Source organism: Trematomus bernacchii, unplaced genomic scaffold (genome assembly GCF_902827165.1).
Source record: "Trematomus bernacchii unplaced genomic scaffold, fTreBer1.1, whole genome shotgun sequence".
NCBI classification, from domain to species: domain Eukaryota; kingdom Metazoa; phylum Chordata; class Actinopteri; order Perciformes; family Nototheniidae; genus Trematomus; species Trematomus bernacchii.
Window position 1 is genome coordinate 11863136 of NW_022987547.1, and position 18030 is coordinate 11881165.

The window sequence follows — 18030 nt, forward strand, 5'->3', positions numbered from 1 at the left end:
ATGGCTTTCAAATAAATGTTGTCTTTTTCTTTTTTAAAGGGTGCTAGTAATTTGATAGCATAGCACATTGTGCTACATTCATGATGTGGTGTGAGGTTGTGGCAGATTTCTGCCTCTCTTTTTTACTTTTGCATCATCTAATTGGATGAGCTAATGACTGAGGGCCTGCAGCTGTGAGCTGTGGGCGGAGTCCTTCATTACAGCACACTCAACGTGGCTTCAGGCTGAAATGTTTCTTTTTTTAAAAGGTCTTAAATTAATGTTAATAGTGCAGTCTTGTGTATTCAGTGTGTGAGGTTACAGTAGATTCATTTGACTGATTATAGCAGACACAAGGTGGTGGATGGCTGTGATGCTCTACTCTACATCCATCAGGTGTGTTCAATTACAATCTGCTTCACAAGGTGCGCCTTCACTTCTTGATGGAAATTAAGATGGCAACCTGAGATGATACCTGCTAACCATCTATTTGTTATCTTTTGAGGAATTATAATATAATACAAAATAATAAGAAACTTTATTCATATCAAATGTTTCAAACGAGCAGTTTTCAAGTGCTACACAACTAATGATCAAAAGGGTGATGGCACACAGCATGAAAACATTTATAAAAAACACATCATATATACAGCACAACCCAAACCCCAAGGAACTGCAAGCAACACAAAATACCAGCCTTGTTAAATGTATTACAATTGTTGTACAGAACTAGCTGGCCACAGTGAGGAGATAAAACGTTATCGGTCTGTCCTCAAATACTATTGGATCCAATAGCCTGATGTGTTTTGTTCACATTTGTGATTGTCTATCCAATGCCCTTATGGTTGCGGTGATTATCAATCTTTTAAAACGCTTTTTTATTGAGTTTTTCATAAGACATTGACTCCAAATTAGGCTTACTGTGGCAGTAATAAAACATGATTAAAAAAACAAGATGGAGTTGACTTGGCATGATACAAAATAAAGTAGAATTAACACAGGAATAAGGCTTAATATATATTGTTAACTTTAATGTTAAATAATGATGATGAAGCTCACACTATCAGCTTAATACAACAGCATGCAAGCCCAGCAGTGTGTAATGCTTGGGTGGCCAGCCCCTAATCACATTAGAGAACCATACATCTTGAACTACAGCCTCTCTTCAATGTCAGAGTCTATTAGCGAGGAAAAGCCTGGTATTAATATCCCAATATGACAGTCCCTGTGTTATAACACTATCGCGTTCCTCTCAGCTATCTGATTCATATGTAAGTAGGTCAGTGGTGCCGGGCCCGGCTATGAATGGGCTCTGTTAGCTGAAGATCCATGGGCTCAAAGCAATTACACATTAGCATGGGGCTCTGTCCCAAATTTCCCTTCTAACGTCTGCAGCTCGACCCTGTAGCTCTTCCCAGACCACACATTAACAGCACTCCTTAACATTTAATAATTAAACTTTAATGTACTGTATAAACGGTGTCACTGAATACTTATATATCATAGATTTTGTAGCTTTAAAAGTAATCAAAGAATGTGAGAACCAAGATTAGTTATTACATTGAAGTATATAAAAGCAGCTGGGAACAGTTTGCTACCACAATAATGAATCCCACAATATTATTAGTCATATTTTTGGATCATCCCATCCTCAAAATGGAATTGACATGACAATAAATCCATGGCACCAATATTCCAAACAACATTCACTTTTATGTTGCAACCAGACGAGCTGCTATTTTAATTTATTTGAGTCCGCTTAAAATATGCTTGATTCATCATTTATTTTAAAAGAAACAATCTCCAAAAATTACTGCTGACTGACTTTGTTACAGAATCTATTAATCGACATTTTCTTTTGTTTAGTCAACAATATCTGATCTTAATTTAACTTCACAAAGCTGCTGTTCTTTGTGAAAGTAATCAAAAGTAAAGACTCATTTTGGATGGGCTTTTCAAGTATTCTTTTCTCATTTACCTATATTTGAAAAAACATATAAACAACACATGAATGCCCAAAACCAACACACACACACACACACACACACACACACACACACACACACACACACACACACACACACACACACACACACACCACACACACACACACACCACACACACACCTTATATTACCTACAAAGGACCATCACAATATTCCTACCAAGTGGGGACCTCTGTTTTTGGTCATTTAAAAAAACAGAAATAAAATACAAAATGTACTTCAAAGGGATTTTCAAGCCATTATACTGTAAGCCTACTTTTACATTTATAAAATTAAATGGCCAAGAGTTGACTTTTATCCCGTCGTCACACACATACTGTATACAACACCTTCTGGAAAAGTCTGGAATTTCAGCTTATCCTTAAGTCAGAGACATAAAAGCAAATTGCAACACATATCATATCAAAGCATTGAAAATAGGGTTATAAAAGAAAAACGTAATCAATATATAAACACAATTGCAATCAACAGTTTTACGAGATTTAGAAAAATGCAACCCCAAGATTTTTCACATTAATGCTAAAATGAAAAGTTAATAGCTTGCAGATCCTCCATATAAATAACCATAACAGGCTCATGCAACCAGTTTGAATCACAGTGGTGATGGTGTCTTTCAGTCTTTGAGGATGCTTTTCTTGCTAGATCGACGCCCATCAAGCAGCCGGAGAATTGAAAAGTCCTCTGAGCACCCACAGAGAGCCTCGTAGGGTGAAGTAAAAATATAAATTGTTAAATCACTCAGGGAATTTCACATTTGCATATCTATAAAACATATTCTAGCACTTAGAGAGAGTGAAGGAAAGTGAATCACGCACACATTTTTTTATTTTACCATCATTTTAATGCTACTTTCATTTAATTTCAGAGAGAAATATTGTGTTAATACTATAGACATAAATGTTCTTAATTTGTTAGTTAACAAAAGGATGTATCATTCTATAATAATACAACACTTTGAAAGGAGCTGTTCTGTAAAACAAGTACTTTTACTTTTGATACTTTGACTAAATCTTGGTGATAATACTTCTGTGCTCTTCCTTAGCTACAGATCTGAGTACCTCCAAGTGTATCCTTGAGGAGCTCAGTTGGAACACTTCAGTGTTCGGGTGATATCTTTCCTCCACTTTATATTTTTCTAAAGCAGTTTTTCTCTTAGCACATGTGCATGATGTCCCATGGTGACCTATTCTTCTCACATTTGAATCTGCTCTTGTAACATTTTTCACATACTTATTACACTTGGGTGCTGTTGCAGTCTTTTGACACATCACCTGTTGCCATAATCGGAGGTAGCTAAATCCCCACCATGCTGTTACTTTTCCTTCTTCCCATCCTCAACCTACTTTGATGCCCCACTTATCACCCCTGCATTGTAAGTAGTTCTGTGCTTAGATAGGGGATTAGCTTTTTCGCTTTAGTTTCTCACCCAGGATGCTGCCTCAGTAGAATCCATGCATCAAATCCATCCGGTAAACACGGCATTAAATATTGATCATGGTATCATGTACAACAACTTTTTTTTGTTTTGCTGTGCTCGGCTTAATGTGCGCTGTGAGAGGTTTTTCTGCTAATGAGACAGCAGAAGTGCTGCAAGTCATCTTCACCACCAAAGAGTTGATCAAAGCTTAAAGATTACAGATTATTGAAATGAGTGGTGCATGGAGGGGCCAAAAACAGGAATATCTTTTTAATGATCACCGAGAAAGGTTTGCACAAAATACATAGTGTTAAATATTTATTTCCTGGCTTATTATAATGCAAAGAGTGCAGCAAAATGAGCTTCAAGTGATAGAAGTACATACATTAACTGTCCAAAGACGCAGAGGCAGGGATGTTCTTTGAGGGAGGCATCAGCGGAGAACAATCCTCGATGACAGCGTGTCTGATCATGAGGTGCAGCCTTAGATCTTTTTCCTTTTGGAGCATCTGTGGAGCAAGTTGTTTGACACTTTCGAAACATACATGACAGTGTAATGAATAAGGCCTTACCTGTTATGCATCTTAAAGAGACCAATCATTAATTTAGCATATTCAACTTACATTCTCTCACACCTAAGAGGTTGTTAACATAAATACTATATTTATATATATATATATATAAATTATGTTTATGTCGCCAAATGCATCCGTAAAGGACCCATTAACATGTTGTGTGTAATAGCATGTAGTATACTTATTTGACCAAGCTTTTGTTGTCCTGTGTGCATGTAAAGAGGGGGCCTCTTACACTTATGCTATGGTATCATTTAACATTTATTTTTTATTTTAAATAATACAATAAATATACTACAATAGAACATTGGCTTTGGTAGAGTTACAAGTTCATCATTTTCCCTCAACTTCACAATTGTGGACATGACCTTTATTCATCCGTACCATTAGAAAAGGGATGTTTCATGATGAATAAAATGTGGACTAGAGATCATGTCACTACAAAACAGCAAGAGAAAAAAACATTACAATTTCATGCATACAGATAGGTTTTAATGCTTCAAAAGACATACAAGAGTGGATGGCCACAGTAAACTTGAATTTATTGACATAAAAACCAATATAACTTCTATCCTTTTATCCTTACACAGGTTTGACAAAGACTGTGAAAAACAAACAAACAGACAGACAAACGGAAATCTACAAAATGAAAGGAAACAAAAACAATGGCAGCATCACTGCTGGTTCTGGACATTTACAAAAATGTTGTTTCTCCTTTTTCTTTTTGAGAGGAAAGTGTTAAATTTGGGTGTACTGCATCACAATGAAAAATAAAGCCAAAGATCTACAAGCATATTGAGTTATCTTAACAGAAATGGTTCAAGTCACATATTTAAAGATTTAAAAAACAGAAAACCTATGTATGAAGAGCGGTAGAATTCTGTGGTAGATACTAGTGGTCATAAGCATAGAGAGTGCATAGTTTAAACAAAGAGCATAATTACAATAAGGGCAAAAACAAAAGACCAACAAGCAATCTTTGATGCTGCATGAGCCAACGCTTTCATCTGATGACCTGCTTCTACTGTGAGAACAAATACTTTTCAAGTTGTTTCCCATTTAAAGAAAAAGATTTCAAGCCACCATGGCCCTTAAAGCTATATTAATATACCTGAAAACCTTTGGTGGAAGCGTTTAGGGTTTCATACACCAAACAAAACTTATCCCATATCCCTTTTTGGATGCTTTGGCCCAATCACAACATGTCCACTTCTCAACTTCATCAGTTTGATGTGGCACAGATGATCCAACACCAAGAGCCATGATGCAGCTTCTTAGAGCAATGATATGCAAAGCCAGCAGCACCATCTTTCCTCTCGTTATTCCAACATTTGTACAAGTTTGTGCAGTCCGCTGAAGCAGGAGACAACATACGCCGCCATGCTGCACTGATCTGTGAGTGGATGTGTAGAGAAATGGCATGCAAACACCACTGCTGAACATTTGAAGAAAAACAAGTAAATAGATGCAGCAAAGATCCACCTGCGTCGGATGTGGTGGTAAAGAGTCAAGGGGGCTGCTGGCGGTGGAATATTATCACCACACATTTTCTTTCATTCAAACAACACAAATTAGAAAAACACATACTGTAGCACCACAGAAGAGAGAAAATAGCACCTAGGATTTGATTTCTTTGTGTTTTCATTTCAATGTGACATCACTTCCCATTGCATAGTCAGATAGATGTGTATTTGAAGAAAAAAAAAATAGAAGCTGTTTATTAAGTTAATAATATTAACCACCAAGCTGGGTGTTCTGTTCAGAGGGCACAAAAGGAGGAATGTATTTTTTGTGGTCGTTCGTTATGCAAATCACATAATATCACATAGCTTGTTTTCGTCTTTTATTTCCATTCTGTTCTTAAATTACAACAAGGTGTGCTCCACAACCGCAACAAGACAGGACTTCCCAATTTGTTTCTTTTGAGTTTTTTTAATTTACAAGTCGAATTTCCTCACTTTTGATATATTTCTACCATTTTCTTTTTTAGATGTTACCCCTGTATCCATCGTATCCTACCTCACAATGAAAAGGTCACATGCATGTTTTGAAGCCAGAGGCAATACAAATTACCATGAAAAATATACAGAATGTACTTACAAACATAAAAATTATTTATATATATTTATATATATATGGTCCATTCCAAGGGAATGGGGAGAGAATTATGCACAAACAAAGCTCCCGTAGTGAATGAGCGAACAAAACAACAAAGGACAAGTGGAATAAGCCGGGGAGAGGCGGGAAAACATGAGATCAGAACTGAAAGGAAAACAAAGAGCCAAATCAGATGGAGTCCGTGGCAAATGCAGCGAGCGTCTGGAACGGTTGGAGCTCTCAGGGTCGCCTTCCATGTCTAAATCTAAATGGAGAATGGTGGCATGGGGCTAGGGTTGTTTGTGTAGAAGGCAGGATCTGACATCCAGTTTCAAAACGTGCATGTGATGGAGAAGGCACACTGAGGTTTCAAGGTTATTTTCCTCTATTCCTATAGAATTTCACTTGATTTCATTTTTACTCATACTTGTTGCTTTATGGAAAAAAAAGTTACTTTTTTACAAATAGAATTGTCCTATTCTTTTTCAATAGTTTTTTTTTTTCTCTGAGAAAAGAAATATATGCTTTTTTTTCTCCATTTGTTCAGTAAACAGTCTTAGCCGATGAAACAGACGGGGCCCACTTCAAATCCAAACTTCTGCGCGGAGCCGCCAAAGTCGTTGAACATAATGTCCACAATAGGCACCTGCTCCACCTTTGGCGTGTTGATCTCAAGTACTGTCTTTTCATAACCCTTTTTCAACTGTGGAAGAGAGAAGAACACAGCAGGAGCGAGAGTTAGTGAGGAATAATAATTTCTTCAGAATAAAGAAGATCACACACTCTTTTTGACTGAGCCTCATCAAAGACAACAGAAACATAATTATCAAAGGATCCCCCCTCTCTCTTTGACTTACCGCACAGCCGTCGACCACTGCGCGGATGTAGGGGTTGTTATCGTAAGACATCTCCTCATCGTTGGAGCCCAGGAAGCGGATGGCCTTGTCGTAGCCGTCCTGCTCCTGGTCGTGCCAGGCCACCGACTGGTAGCAGTTGTACGTCATGTTCTGTCTGGCAGCCGCGCTCAGCAGCCGCATGAAGGTCATCTGGACCACGCTGACGGGGCTACCCTCGGCATCCACATAGGAGAGCTGCGGAGAGGAAACCAGATGGCGTTGAGCATCGGAAAAGTTAACACCAAGAGAAGGGACCAGTGTGAGGAACTGAGGGGGGGTTATAAAGATTCATTGAACACATCATCATGTCTGCGCTGTGCACTGTTTCTGTCCTTTGGGAGCCATTTTGATTACATTTATGACTAGTAATTAGTATTCCTGTTTTAGTGCTGTGTTTGGATTTATAGGACGTATTTCTTATTGATAAGTGTTAGAAAAGGACGTGTCATCCGAGGATACAGAGTTAATATACAACCATGTTCTGGGAGAGCACAGACCGAACTAACAGAATGAGATTGTTTGTATGTATCAGAATAAGAATCAAGTGTATTGCCAGGTACGTTTACACATACTAGGAATTTGCTTTGCTGTCTGGTGGTGCGAACATAAACAATCTAATGTTATCTGATCATAAGAGGATGAGCTTAATATATTACATTATTATTATTATTGTCAACAAATCCCATACTTTACGACTTACCTACCGTGGTTTTACACTCAGCTTTAAGCTCTATTAATCCCTTTTTAAGATTTAAATCTTTAAAAGCAGGGTGCAATATAAAAAAAGATACATCTTAATTTATTCTCAGTGGGGATATTCAGAAAGACAGAAATAAATACAGCTAAATGAAGAGAGAAACTCATGGTACACTAACTAAACTAAAATAGAAGAACCTACAGTATACGGCAGCATGTTGAGACAAATGACATGGTACAGTCCATACAAAAAGTCATATAAAATATCCCTATCATTTAAAACTGGCTGATTTCCTTGACAATGAAACAGCTGCGTTATTCACTTTAAAGCAAATGTTGAAACAGGTATAAAAGGTGACTTTGTTGGAGAATATTTCCACCTGCAGAATGGCACTACTGGTGTACAGTATTTAGGATTGATTTTAAATTACCCACAGTGCCCCTGTTCATGTTAATGTCAGCCAGTGCAACTGTGAGTCTCACTGGTGCATGTAATGGAGCTCTGTTTGTATAATTACCTCATTAGTGGTTTTGCGCTTTTTATGTGGATTTGTTAACAATAAAAAATATAAAAAATGACCCAACCTTAGGTAATTTTGTAAAAATGGGAAAAAGTCTCTAGGGTAAAGATGAGAGTGAAAAACAGTCCTTTTTCTTAAATGCTGATGCTAGAAGCATAACTAAACTCCTCATTTAAATGTTGATTTGTAATTATGAAAAATATGTATCTATCCAATATCAGTAAATGACGGTAAGTGCATACAAATGTACTTATCTTAATAGGGAATATGTTGCAGTAATGCTTTGCTAATTGCCTTGTAATCAACCTAGAATTAACCTACATTTTGACATGATAAAGGAAACAAATATTATCCTCTAATCCGATTGTAGCTCTTATCATAGCTTAGCTTGTTATCATAAATGAGAAGACGGAGGACTGTGAACCAGTCACGGTTCAGCTACATGTCCACATGTGACTATCTACATACCAACCATCAGGAATCCATTAGATCCACAAAGTGGCTTCGCCTTTCAGACAAACAGGACTGACTGAGAGTGGAGGACATGCAGCGTTCACACCATGCAGCCGAGCAGCAAACCGTCTGAGTCTGGACGTCTTTCTTGACTTGTTGTTCACACACACACACACACACACACATGCATATACAAACCCAGAGTACCGACACTCTTGACATGAACAAAGGGAGATAATCATCCTCTTCATTCAAAGATGCTTTGTCTTCTTTTTTTGCTGTGAATTGTACATGCTATTGATGAAGTAACACGTACAAAACACTATGTTTGTATTCATTTGGATTTGCTGCTGTGAACATGTATTTGTTCATGGCCTCTCTGTGGCCATATAGTGGTTATTAATGTGTGTGTTGTGATTATAGTAGCCTTGTCTTTGTTTATATTTTGACTTGATTAGATTTTGTCATTTTGTTTTCTTTCTTGTTTTTATTTCCTTTTTATGGTTTTGCTGTTTGAACAATAGGTTAGGACCCCCTTGACCCTAACATGAATCCTAAATAAAGACATTTCAGTTAAAAATGTTGTGCCAAATGTTGATTTAATTAGCTAATGAATCACTAGATATAAACAATGAGGCTTGCAATATGTCTGAGTGTCGGTATGTGGCTCATCAAAGTGCCGCTGCTCTTCTTCCTCAGAGCGGCCGGGTAGTCCCATGCATTTCTGACCTACCCCGCCACTCACCCCCCCCCACCAAGGCGCAGCGTGTGGATCCAGCCCAACATCGCCAGGGAAACATTACCTCTTTATCGTCACAGGCGCAAGTCAACAGTGACTGAATACCCAGAAGCCCCTGGGTGGTGACTGAGTGCCTGACCTGTTTGACTCAGAGCTGCTCCGCCGGATGTAAGTAGTGTTTAAGAGAGACGCTGAGAATGTGAGTGCAGCTGAATGGCTGCAGCAGGGAGGGAGTGACACTAATCCCCACCCCCCCCCACCCCCCTTGTGGAGTATGGATGATCTGCTAAGGCGTCATCTTTGACTAAAAAAATAAGATGTGTAAAGGAGAGAAGTGTCCCTCTCAGGTGTTTTTAAATCGACTTAGCATGGATATCACTTGTTGAGTCACGGGTCGAGGCACGCAGTCACGAGGAGATGCTCTCTGAATGTAGCAGAGGTGTGCCAGAGTAGTCAATACATTTAAACAGTAGGTTTTCCATTTGTTAAACTCCATTAAATGCCAAATATTACCTTTATACTCCACAAACCTCTCCTTCATTTCCTCGTGAGAGCATCACCTACCTCTTATTGTCTGACTGCAGGTGATTGCAACTTGTTTGGAGTCATGCACCACGATGAAGTAAACACCAACAAGCAGGAGAACGTACTTTGTAGAGCAGAACCAGAACCATGCAGAGCCTCAGGAACACAGAGCCCCGGCCGGAACCAGGACTCTGGGGACCGCAGGCAGGGCCACTTACCAGGGAACCTCTCTTGTAGTGACTATACCATGTGCCTGGCGAGTCTTTGGGCCATTTTGCCATTTTGCTCTGTAAAATATAAGAGGCGTTCAGGAAAGGGAAAAGGACTTGGGAAGTCAGGAGTCTGGCTTACCAGTTTACCACGTTTGAATTCACTGAACCAGGAGCCGGGATTCTCCTTTACCCAGGATGTGAGCCTAGCCTGGGGGCATGAGCGACAGGAGGGAAAAACAGCAGTGTTAAAGAGAGGAAACACATCTGACAGAAACACATCCTCGCTTTTCTTTTTCTCCTCCCCTCTTCCTCCTTCTGCTTGTCCTTCGAGGAGTCTTCGGGACCTGAAACAGCATTCAGCAGGATCAACCAGACCAAGCGGTCCAGGGAAGAACATAATAGCGAGCCATTATGCCATTTTGTATAGTACAAACTGTAGCTGGCAGCGAGTTGCTGCTGAGAAATTCATGAGTACACAGTGATTAATTAAGAAATGATCGCCTGCGAGGGAGCTCTTATACCTCGGCCTCCATCCCTGCTGTTCGGTGTTAGTGTGTGCAGCCATGGTGCACTAACTTTGTTATGCCATTAAAAGCTGTGATGTGGCCAACAGGGCACGGCTCTAATGATCCCAGCCGTGACAATGATGAATTTGACTATAAATAGATAGCAGGGTTTGATATGGAACTGTCATTGATAGCTTAATGCGTTAATGACTGATGAGCCGGGGATCACTTATCGCTGGGAGATGGCATACATTAGACCCATGCCTGCCTTCAAGGTGACATTCAGTTGCTTTCAATGGAGTGGACAAAAGTTTTCGTGACTTTATCTGTTTCCAAAATCCATTAGCATGTGTCTGCTTTTCTGTACAGTGCGTGGACATTATGTACTCCTATGATAAAAGTGCCAATCCGAACGCACGTGGGTGCGTTCGTAGGGCTCTGCACGGAGACTGACAGGCTTTTTCTTTTCACCCCTCCACACAAATGAGAGCAGTCCGTCACCGGCGCTCTATAAAAAGTCTGCTTCATTATTCTAAGCTTAAGCAAACTCCTGCTCCTCTGAGGCTCGGTGAGTGGGATCATTAAAACGGCTGTAGCACTGTACTATGACACAACCTCCACCCGTCAGAAACACTGTTCCCAATGTTTCTCCTCTCCTCCACACACTCTTGCATAATGAACTGACAATCTCCTCCATGTGTCTGTCAGCTGCCAAAGGGTCTACGGGTTCTTAATGGCATTCTAAAAATGGCACTGAGACAACAGTATGGATTGGCATGTGTTTAAATGAGGGCGTTTTCACCCTAAGGTTATCAACCGTCAAAACTAAACTGAGACTTAGCAACATCACCTGGTCCCTTGTGGGAAATGCAGGGAGAACTGTTCTCCCACATCCTCTTGGTAATCTCATGGAGGCTAATTACATACATGACTTAGCACAATAGAATCACTGTTGCAAACTAGCGCTGTGTTGAGATGTGGGGGATATTTATACTCAGTCCCAGATGTGAGGAAAATCATACACTTATCTGGAGTTTTCAGCTTGTGCTCGTCTGTCAATCAAATCACAAACTGGAGGATTATTATAATAATAAAATGTAGTTCCTTTCTCTTTTTCATTACACATCATGTTGCTAGCACTAATCCAAAAGCTGCCTGTCTGTTTTCTGAGTGTGTGTGCAGGTGTTTGTGTACGCAGAGCCAGACTTACCCCTTCAGACTTCTTATCTGGGAAGATGCAGCTCTCTCCTCCTGCTGTGAAGTTGCAGTAAACCTTGAAGGAGTCCCGAGAGCAGCCCTGGTTTGGATCAATCCAGTACTCACCTTGAGGAATGGAGACAGAGGGAGAGCAATTATTGAGAGGTACACGATTTAAAGTCCATACTGAACTCCATCGGCTGGTCAATATAACAATACCCTTCAAAATGTATATTCTATGGTTATCGTTTGTTTAGTAGCAGTCTATTATAGTGTTTTGTACTCCATAGATTAACTGTATTCTTTATATGCATATATCTACTGTTTATTTTTTTATTTTGTACATGCTGCTGTCTCTGTTTCCCAGTTTTGGATTAATAAAGTATATCTAATTTAGTCAAATAAAATCTATTGGTTTAAATATATATATATTCAAAACGATAGGAAAATGTATATACTAAATGTATTTCTATCGCAATATAGGCTAGACCTATTATTTATTATTAATCATATTATTATATCTACGTTTTTGGATAGAAAAGGGAAAGCACTAGATCCTTCCAAATGGATGCTGGAACTTTGGAAAGGTTGATATTTTTACTATAAAAATAACAAATAATACATTATTTATTTTCTGCCTATTGACTTAACCCCCCTTTGTTTCCCCCGACCTTTAAGTGAGGGTCATGCATTTGGAGATGTGTATTCTACTGTATTTGCAGTGTTTCATATAAATCTGGCTTGAAGCTAGACTGAGGCTTTCAGGAATACAACAGAGCTAAAATGTGCATAGCCTTTGGACAGAGCCCATTTCCTTTCATTTCTAGAGAGCTGCTGTGTGATAACGGCCGTTTCATTTCAGATCAATTAAAAGCCGTGGCGAGGGAGGGGAGGACGAAACAATGGGACCTCATGCCTCATTTCAGACGTGTAATACAAACCATCGGGGAAGTCGGGGGTGGCAGAGCTGCAGGTCTTTACAGGTACGCGCCGGGTTGCTCTGCGTTCCCATCGGATGCTTCATCTGCTCGATCTCCAGCTTCAGGGAGTTGAGCGAGCCAAAGATTTCCTCATGCCGTCTTCGTAGTCCTTGTAGTTGGTATCTGCAGGCATGTCGTCCATCACCTCGCTGGCATCGATGTTCCTGCGAGTTCTGCCCTTCACGTTGGACATCATGGGGAGGGGGTGGATGACATCGCCGGGGGGGGGCCCTGTGATGGGGTGAGGAAAGGAGGGGAGACAAATGCCAGTCAGAGATAAGGGAGGAGATTATACAAATGTCTGGAGATAATGACTCACACTGAAGGATACGTTATGAAATGATGATTGAAAACAATTCAGAAGTCCTTGACTTACAGGTTGGCCAGGAGGTCCAGATGTACCGGTCTCTCCCTTCGGTCCAGTTTGACCCTGAACAGGACAAATGAAATGATTTTGTATGAGTGTTGTGATTCACAATTTTGAACAATAATACTCTCATTTATCTTGAATCAACACGGAAGACTTCTCTTTCTGCCTCTGCCTTTTATTAAATCAAATAATAACTGAAATCTTACACTGCACTGTATCTTTTATTCTTGTATTTTATATCTGTATACTCTATTTTAGCTTGTTTTTTCTGTTTTTATTGTCTGGGCTTTTAAGTGAAGTACCTATATTTTAAAAAGTCATTTTCTAATGTGTTGCTTTTGCACCATATTTTAATGCTTTAAATGTTTTCATGCTTTATTTTCTAAATCGATTTAAATTGCCTTGAGTTGATGTGCTATATAAATAAACTTGTCCCGCTTTGCCTGACAAATGAAGTAGTGTCATTATGGCCCACTAGCAAATGCAGGCATCAAATATAATGCTTTTCAAAATGAACTGAATGTAGCAAATGAGACATAGTTTTATGTGAATACATGCTAATTTCTGGCTGCTGCAGATGTTTCATTTGAAAGCTTTCATCTGCTTAGTAATTGTTACTTATTGGATGCACATTTCTGTGAAATACTTACAGATGACCCTTTAGCTCCTTTAGGACCAGATGGACCCTGAAGACAGAAATGGAAGGAGGAATCAATATTAGCCCAGGCATTACAAGCTATTCACTTACACACACACAGTAGTACAACATGTATGATGAGTCTTACAGGTAGTCCAGGGGGGGCCGAGGGGACCGAGAGGACCTGAAGGACCGGCAATACCCTAAAGGACAAAACAGAGAGTGTGAATCCATAACGGCTTTGTGAAAACAGAGGAAGCTTAAACATGATGCAACTGTTTTAACTAGAATGAGGGATCGCGACAACAGTTTGCCTGTGCCCAAGTTAATAAAACACCAAAGAAGAAGAAGATTATTGTTACAAATACAGATCAGAATCAAACAATAAAACATATATCAGTCCTAAACATGATTCATTTCCCTCAATTTTGACTGTTTTATTTGACTATGTAGTTAAAATGAAATGTTTATCCTGCAGAAGTTTACTGTCAGAAAAGATCAATCAAGTTTCTTTCTTCCCCTTCCTTCTATCTCTATTTACTACAACTTCAGTTACTCATTCTTTTAGACTTCATGTGGTATCAGAAAGAACACAGTTATTCTCTTCTCTCTTAAAGAACATTGTGTGGGCCTTTTAACGTGACTGCAGCGTCGTTTAGTTGACTCACATTGTCTCCCTTGGAGCCATGTTGTCCTGGGGGGCCGGGCAGACCACGGTCACCCTTCTCTCCCTGTTCTCCTGGGGGTCCGATAAGACCAATAAGCCCAGGATGGCCCTGAGGGTAGAGAACAACACACACACATATTATCAATACAGCAGTCAATAATACAGCAAACATTAATAACACATCTATCTGGCAGAGGCGCTGATAATTAGGGTAATGATTGGATGGCTGGAGGCGAACAACAGATCTAATCAATCTGTTAGTAAATGGGTCCATTAGTCTTAGTGTTAAGCTTGTGCTATACAAACATTCAGCTGGACAGGCGGCTCACCTTTTCTCCTTTAACGCCAGAATCTCCTTTCATACCAGGTAAACCAGGAGGACCCTGTGAACATTGAAAAAGAATACATGTTAAAGCTTCAGCTCAGATTGTACATATTATGTGAGTTCAAAGGCCAGGAGCTGCTTTCTACTCACCATGGGTCCCGGAGGTCCATCTGGGCCTGGAGAACCAGGAAGACCTTGCTCTCCCTGCAAAGAAATACCAATTACAGCGTGTTCGTACTCGGCTCATGAGAAAACACGTCCCTATAAATAGCCCGGGCCCTTTACAGTATGTTCAGCAGTATATTGAAAAGCGTTTATGTGCACCTGCTCTGTAAGCTGTTTTAACAGCAACATCCAGATATGACTGTGATAAATGGGTGTCGGTGAGAATCACTTTACTTACAACTGGGCCAGGGATACCCCGCAGGCCTTCAGAACCGGGCTTGCCAGGTGATCCTTGAGGACCAACGGGGCCTGTCTTTCCTTGGGGACCTTCCAAACCAGTCTCTCCCTTTAACACAAAAACAAAAATAAACACAAACATTAGATTCTTGCTCATTTCCTGGAGACTGGACATCGTTGGTGGAGGTTAACTGAAAAGAGATTATTGTTGAATGTGTTACCTTAGTTCCCTTCTCTCCTTGTCTTCCCTCAGGTCCTGATATTCCATGGGGGCCCTGGAAAAGAAAGATGAGAACATTTTAGCTTTAGTAAATTGATATTGATAACATGAAGCAACGACAAGAGAGACTTTACTCACTCTCTTTCCTGGGGGTCCAGAGGGACCAGACTCTCCAGTGGGTCCAGGAGAACCCTATGTTTTAAGAAATGAAAATATCATTTATTTTGTGATTTCAATGGCAACTTTCTTAAAAAACGATTATTGTTCGGCACATTGGTGCACAGCACTCACAGCTTGACCAGCCTCTCCGTCATCTCCCTTGTCACCAGCGGGTCCATCTAATCCCTGGATAGGAGATAAAGAGCCTCAGTTCTACTGCCTTGCATCAAAAACACACTGTAAGGACAATATTGCACTTTTTATGAACTCATACGTACAGCTGCACCGGGCTCTCCAGGGGGACCAGGGTCACCAGGGAAACCACTTGGACCCTGAAAATCAATAAAACTTACTTTTACAATTTTCAGAGAGAAAATAAAGTTTGATCACACAGCCTTTGTGTGGGGTTACATCACTTATAAGAGAACAATGGTTTTTCTGAAGTAGGGTAGAAAAAGGCTTACGGGGCTTCCTTTGGGACCGTCATCTCCAGGGGGACCCTTAGGGCCGGGGGGGTCCTGATGTACCAGCTGGACCAGACTCTCCCTTCTCTCCTCTCTCTCCTCTTGGACCCTGGACAAAAACACAGTCATTGAGTTATTCTTATTCATGAATGATAGTGGAGAACAAATGAAAACTTCATAACAACATGTTATAACATTATACTTTATGCTCTTTACAGATAAACTGATTGGTGGAAACAAAATGATTGGTCCTTTTATTTTTAGGATGGACTTATTACGGCTGCAACTGATTGTTTAGTTAGTTCAATGGATTCATCTTTTTGTCTTTTAATTGTCAGAAAATAGTGAAAAATGTCAAATCAATCAATCCACTTTCAATTTGTCAGTCCAAAACCCAACAATATTTAATTTATCAAGAGACTGAAATACATTTGACAATTAATGAATGATCAAAAAAGTTGGCAAACGTTTTCTTTCTTGTGTGACGAATCGATAAGTTAACCAATCATTGCAGCTCTAGAACTAAATCATGTAAATATGGAGGAAGAAAACCAGGTAACTCACTGGTCCTCCGAGTTCTCCCTGAAGTCCGGGCACTCCTGTTTCTCCAGCAGCTCCCTGATAAGAGAATGAAGGGGGGGGATATTAGAGGGAGAGAGAGAGACACATACATGATCCAGAAAGTGATTTGTTGATCCAACTTGGTTCCAAAAACCCCATCATTTACAGCAGCCCCCACTGTCCCGGTGCCCTTGTCACCCATATGGGTATAGAAAGAGATGACACAAGAGATTTCAATCCATCAAGTGCAGAAAGATCGGGAGGCTGGAGCCAGGGCGGGCGCTGACCTCGCTCTTCTCCCTGGACCCTGCCCATATATCTTGTCCTCGTCCCCCTGCCTTATTGGATAGTTGCTCTGTTGAGTCACCTATACAGCGGGCACTATCGTTATTCACTGTCACATAAACCTAGCGTCCTCCTGCTGGGCTTTACCGCAGAATCAGCCTGCCACACCTGCTTAAGGGCTGAATATGAGCTCATGTCATATCTGGGAGGGGGGCCAATCGATAGCAGAGCTCTGCAGGGCCGACGCCAAGCTGAGCGGCGATGCGCTGTGATAAGCATATCCACATTTTCTCAAGCAAGAACAAGAGCTCTGTATTGTCAGCTGATACTCTGAATTAGTGTCTGGATGCCTTCCAACGCAGCTCTTGTTCATGTCAGGAAATCCACTCTAAGCAGTTGCTATGCCTGTTAAAAGCATGACTGATCCTCCTGTATTAGAAGCTTGTCTTTATGCAATGTTGCATCCAAGAAGCTGTGCACAGGCTTCCACAGCATCCTCACAACAACCTGCTGACGACAGGGAGGCCAAAAGCATGAGACAGCTGCTCGTCACAGATATTTCACGGGGATGTGTTTACAGAAAAAAGAAGCCTGAGCTCATTTGCTTGCCAGCTCTCTGCGTTGGCCAACAAAATGCCAGATCAGCTAAAGAGCGATTAGCCAGAAGACCGCTGTGTTTGTTTGCAGCGGGGAAGGACAGGCTATCCTCGGGGAGATTACAAAGGAAGCCAAAGGTGATTCTATTGACTGAACCAGATAAAACAAATCACACTATCACTACAGAGAGAAGGTGGTGAGAACAGAGCTGCAGTCCAGCGCCAAAGTAGGCCTTTCATAATGAAAACACAGCAACACATAAAAAGAGCTGATTTTATTGTGTTGCGTTTAAATAATGCATTTATTTTCCTGCAAGTAAAGTGCCTTTGAGTTGTAATTCTTACTCCCTCAACCCAGCAACTGTACTGTCGGGGATGGCAGCACGTCCACTAGACTCGCTGTGCGTCTGTCACACTGCGGCAGGGAAATATAATCGTGTCTTATTTAAAAGGGTATCATATAAATAGGCATGGGAAATATGAATGGATGCAGAAGCCTTTTTAAAAAGAGGTATCATCCACAGTCTTTACCGCGGATCAGTCAAC

At 40.4% G+C, this 18030-nt stretch overlaps 1 protein-coding gene across 1 annotated transcript in view; it reads right to left on the minus strand.

Annotated features, from left to right (window-relative positions):
• Window positions 1-4222: 4222 nt before the first annotated feature.
• col5a1 (procollagen, type V, alpha 1) overlaps window positions 4223-18030 on the minus strand; it is a 78588-nt gene continuing 64780 nt past the window's right edge. Inside the window, 22 exon segments of the mRNA XM_034122874.1 lie at window positions 4223-6776; window positions 6931-7164; window positions 10255-10323; window positions 11832-11944; window positions 12760-12775; window positions 12777-12892; window positions 12895-13029; window positions 13171-13228; window positions 13819-13854; window positions 13954-13968; window positions 13970-14008; window positions 14474-14581; window positions 14802-14855; window positions 14948-15001; window positions 15201-15308; window positions 15421-15474; window positions 15558-15611; window positions 15711-15764; window positions 15857-15910; window positions 16043-16093; window positions 16095-16151; window positions 16607-16660. Of these exon segments, the coding sequence (XP_033978765.1) occupies window positions 6630-6776; window positions 6931-7164; window positions 10255-10323; window positions 11832-11944; window positions 12760-12775; window positions 12777-12892; window positions 12895-13029; window positions 13171-13228; window positions 13819-13854; window positions 13954-13968; window positions 13970-14008; window positions 14474-14581; window positions 14802-14855; window positions 14948-15001; window positions 15201-15308; window positions 15421-15474; window positions 15558-15611; window positions 15711-15764; window positions 15857-15910; window positions 16043-16093; window positions 16095-16151; window positions 16607-16660 (1680 nt within the window). The 3' untranslated portion in view covers window positions 4223-6629.